The 3,912-nt window shown below is 51.1% G+C and overlaps 1 protein-coding gene across 1 annotated transcript in view; it reads left to right on the top strand.

The window, feature by feature from the left end:
* Positions 1 to 202: 202 nt before the first annotated feature.
* The window catches only part of DSCC1 (DNA replication and sister chromatid cohesion 1), a 17,037-nt gene continuing 13,327 nt past the window's right edge, over positions 203 to 3,912 (top strand). Inside the window, exons 1-2 of the mRNA XM_024741249.1 lie at positions 203 to 610; positions 3,140 to 3,308. Of these exons, the coding sequence (XP_024597017.1) occupies positions 432 to 610; positions 3,140 to 3,308 (348 nt within the window). The 5' untranslated portion in view covers positions 203 to 431. The remainder of the gene's footprint in view (positions 611 to 3,139; positions 3,309 to 3,912) is intronic.

Raw genomic sequence — 3,912 nt, 5'->3', positions numbered from 1 at the left:
AACGCGACTATTTTGATGGCGAGGAAATGGGGGTATTGGCAGGAAACAGGGCGGGGAGGATGGCAGCGGAAGCGGTGGAGGAAGGTTCCACGTGGCGCCCCGCGGGGTCGCAGCTCATCTCCCGCCAGCTTCCGCCGAGAGCTCCCCGAGGAGGCCGGGTTTCCTTCCAGCAGCAGCTGCTCGGCCTGGGATGACCCGGCAGTCCTCGACGGGGCACGAGTCCGGGAAGCTTTCGGACTCTCTCGGGGACGCCCCCGCGGCACGCTCCGCCCCGGAAACACGCCCCCAGCCGCCTAGGCGCGCTTTTAAAACAGGCGCAGTTCTATTTCTTGTTTCGCCGGGTCGCTTCCTCTCGGGGAGCTTCATTCTCGTGTCTTAAACCTGCGGCCCCTCGCGCACTGCGGGACGCCCCCCCCCGACCCCGCGCAGCGATGAGGAGGACCCGCGACGAGGTGGACGCGACCCTGCAGATCGCCAAGCTGAACGCGGCCGAGCTGCTGCCCACCGTGCACTGCCTGGGCTTCGGCCCCGGGGCCAGCGCAGCCGCCGGCGACTTCTGCCTGCTCGAGTTGGAGCCCTCGCTGTGCCAGCAGCTTGAGGCAGGACACAGGTGAGCCGGGGCCGGGACCTGCCGCCTCCAGCCTCGTGCCATCCACCTTCTGATTTTCCTGCGGGGAAACACAGGATGGGGAAACTGGGCCAGAGAGGTGCATTGATTGGACCAGGTCCCTCGCAGCAGGTCGGTGACCTGATCCCCAGCTGGCTGCCTTTTCCCGAGGAGTCCGCGCCACTTTTAATCCGTCCAGTTAGCTGGACTAGTCCGGCTGGTCTTGGAGGCCTTTGTCAGCGGAAACAAGTCCGGAAATAGAACCTCGGGGAAGTTTTGGAGATGTTAACAGACCAGGCACTGCACAGAACGCTTTGCCATTCTGAAAGTCCAATAGTAATATCCAGTATTTAGGGAGTCCCTCTTGCCTGCTACTTATATGTATTTTACTCAGCAGATAGGACTTGGGGGGAATGAGTGTAAAGCTGTTTTTACAGACTTGGTAATTGTGGAAGGCCCTCAAAAAACAGACTTGCTTGGGGTCGCTCAGTGGGGATCAGAAGCTGTTTTCTAATTCTAGGTCAGCTACACATTTGCTGCAAGACCATGGGTTGAAAAACAGAGGAGGGCTTCCCTGGTGGCGCAGTGGTTGAGAGTCCGCCTGCCGATGCAGGGGACGCGGGTTCGTTCCTCGTCCGGGAGGATCCCACATGCCGCGGAGCGGCTGGGCCCGTGAGCCATGGCCGCTGGGCCTGCGCGTCCGGAGCTTGTGCCCTGCAACGGGGGAGGCCACGGCAGTGAGAGACCCGCGTACCGCAAAAACAAAACAAAACAAAGCAAAACCAGTAGAAGTCTGTTCTCTCAGCTTTGTGCAGTCCCTGGAAATGAGGGAAGTGAGGAGTTAGGGACTCTGGTTTAATTCTGTTCTGCTCTGTTGTTCCTCCCACACCTGTATTTTATTAGGTATCGTTTGTTCTCTTTTATGCTTTTTTAATTGAATCCTTCAGGCTTTCACTTTGCCTACTTTACTCATCTAGCCGTGTTATAGTTAACTGGCCAGTCTTCAGATGCTAGCAATAACGTATCTTTAAGGGAACTGAAGGAGAACGTCACTCATGGGTTTTCATCCCAGCTGAGTTGGCAGGAATTTGAGAAAAGACTTGAGGTGCGAGGACCTTCTTTGTCCAGCTATAGTTAATCTAGCTGACAAACCAGAATGAAAATGTGTGTTTTAATTTTTTTTTTTTTTCCCGGACCAGGGCACGATCCCGTGTCCCCTGCATCGGCAGGTGGACTCTCAACCACTGCGCCACCAGGGAAGCCCGGGGTAGTTGTTTTAAACGAAATATTTGAAAGCAGGGATAGTGCCACGTGGAAATAAATGTTAAAGAGTAGGTACTTGGGACTATTAAATGTTGTTAGCACCAGGAAGCTTTAAAAAACCTTTTATTTTCACTTAAGGATTAGTGTTTTTTTTTTGTTTTTTTTTTTTGCGGTACGCGGGCCTCTCACTGTTGCGGCCTCTCCCGTTGCAGAGCACAGGGGCCGGACGCGCAGGCCCAGCGGCCATGGCTCACGGGCCCAGCCGCTCCGCGGCATGTGGGATCCTCCCGGACGGGGAACGAACCCGCGTCCCCTGCATTGGCAGGCGGACTCTCAACCGTTGCGACACCAGGGAAGCCCCAAAGGATTGGTTTTAAAAAAATATTTTCAGTCTTCTATTTCAGGTTTTTTATTATTTATTTAAAAGAAATGAATTGTGTACAGGAGGTTTAAATACTTTATAGACAAGGAAAACTACTAGAATCAGCTCCTTTTTTGTCATCTCCATTATCTTTATCATTTTCTTCTTCCACCTCCTCACTTTTGTCCTTCCCCTCTTCCTTCTTCTTGCTTTTTTCCACCTGTGACCCTTTGTCAGAGACATCATTTAGTTTAGTTTGTAAACATACCATTTTCATATTTTTCATTCAACATTGCAGCTTTCTTTTCTCAGGGTCCCGATTTCTTTGCAGCATAGGTGACGATTAGGCCAGGTTGTGCTCCTTTGATTGTTAGGGGATACTCAGGCCAAAACAAGGACAACTCTTGGGTGGGTACCAGGACCAGCAGCATGGTCATCATCTGGGAGCTTATTAGTATTGCAGAGTTCTAGGTCCCATCCCAGGCATACTGCATCCTGATCTGCTTTTTAACAGGGTTCCCTAACGTGCCTACACATAAGTTTGAGAAGTATTGCTTCAGTAATTTTAGAAAGTTGTGAAATCTTGACTGAAGCTTTTGGAAGCTTTTCCCAGCAGTTTGCACAAAGATGCCACGTGGTAACATTTGGCCTCTTGGCCTCCTTGGATCTTTTTTGCCCATGTGGAATTATTTTTCCTTAGTGAGGCCACCGGCTGCCCCTCTGGGTCTCAGTTGGCCCAGGCCTTGCTCTGTGGAGCTCATGGGAGGGCTGTGAGAGCAGGGGCCAGACACAGCCTTAAGACTTAGCTTTAAATTCTAGAAGCCTAGGGGATTTTGGAACTGTTTATAATGAAGATGTCCATTGGTGTCTCAGTAAACCAAGTATTTTCTTTTCCCACTTTCCTGCAGTCTTGTGATTCGTGGTGATAAGGATGAGAAGGCCGTTCTGTGCAGTAAAGACAAAACATATGACTTGAAAATAGCAGACACTTCCAATATGTTGCTTTTTATTCCTGGTTGTAAAACTCCAGACCAGATGAAGATGGAAGAGACACAGTGTAACATTATTCACACTGAGGTACTGTCTTCTGTCTCCTGATTTATGTGAGAATGACAACACATGTGCCAATCTTGCGTTTAATTAAAAACCCAAGGTGTGGGACTTCCCTGGCGGACCAGTGGTTAAAATTCCGTGCTCCCAATACAGGGGGCAAGGGTTGGATCCCTGGTCGGGGGAGCTAAGATCCTGCATGCCGCACAGCATGGCCAAAACAAACAAACTTGAGGTGTGGAATGTACAATCATAGAGAATCTGAAAAGTTCCCTAATGAAATTTGAAATTTCTCAGCATTATTTTTGTTTGTTCAGAGTCGCGTAAAGTTGTCTTTCTTATCCCAATCTGATTTTTAAGTCCCAGATAAGCTGACCATTTTCTGTAATATAGAAAATCTGCTATTAGGTGACTCATTTTAAAAGTTTTACCATGGGGCTTCCCTGGTGACGCAGTGGTTGAGAGTCCGCCTGCCGATGCAGGGGACACGGGTTCGTGCCCCGGTCTGGGAGGATCCCACGTGCCGCGGAGCGGCTGGGCCCGTGAGCCATGGCCGCTGAGCCTGCGCGTCCAGAGCCTGTGCTCCGCAACGGGAGACGCCACAACAGTGAGAGGCCCGTGTACCGCAAAA

This window comes from Neophocaena asiaeorientalis, unplaced genomic scaffold, assembly GCF_003031525.2.
Source record: "Neophocaena asiaeorientalis asiaeorientalis breed wild unplaced genomic scaffold, Neophocaena_asiaeorientalis_V1.1 scaffold177, whole genome shotgun sequence".
Taxonomy (NCBI): Eukaryota; Metazoa; Chordata; class Mammalia; order Artiodactyla; family Phocoenidae; genus Neophocaena; species Neophocaena asiaeorientalis.
This window is presented reverse-complemented; position numbering and strand designations above follow the sequence as displayed.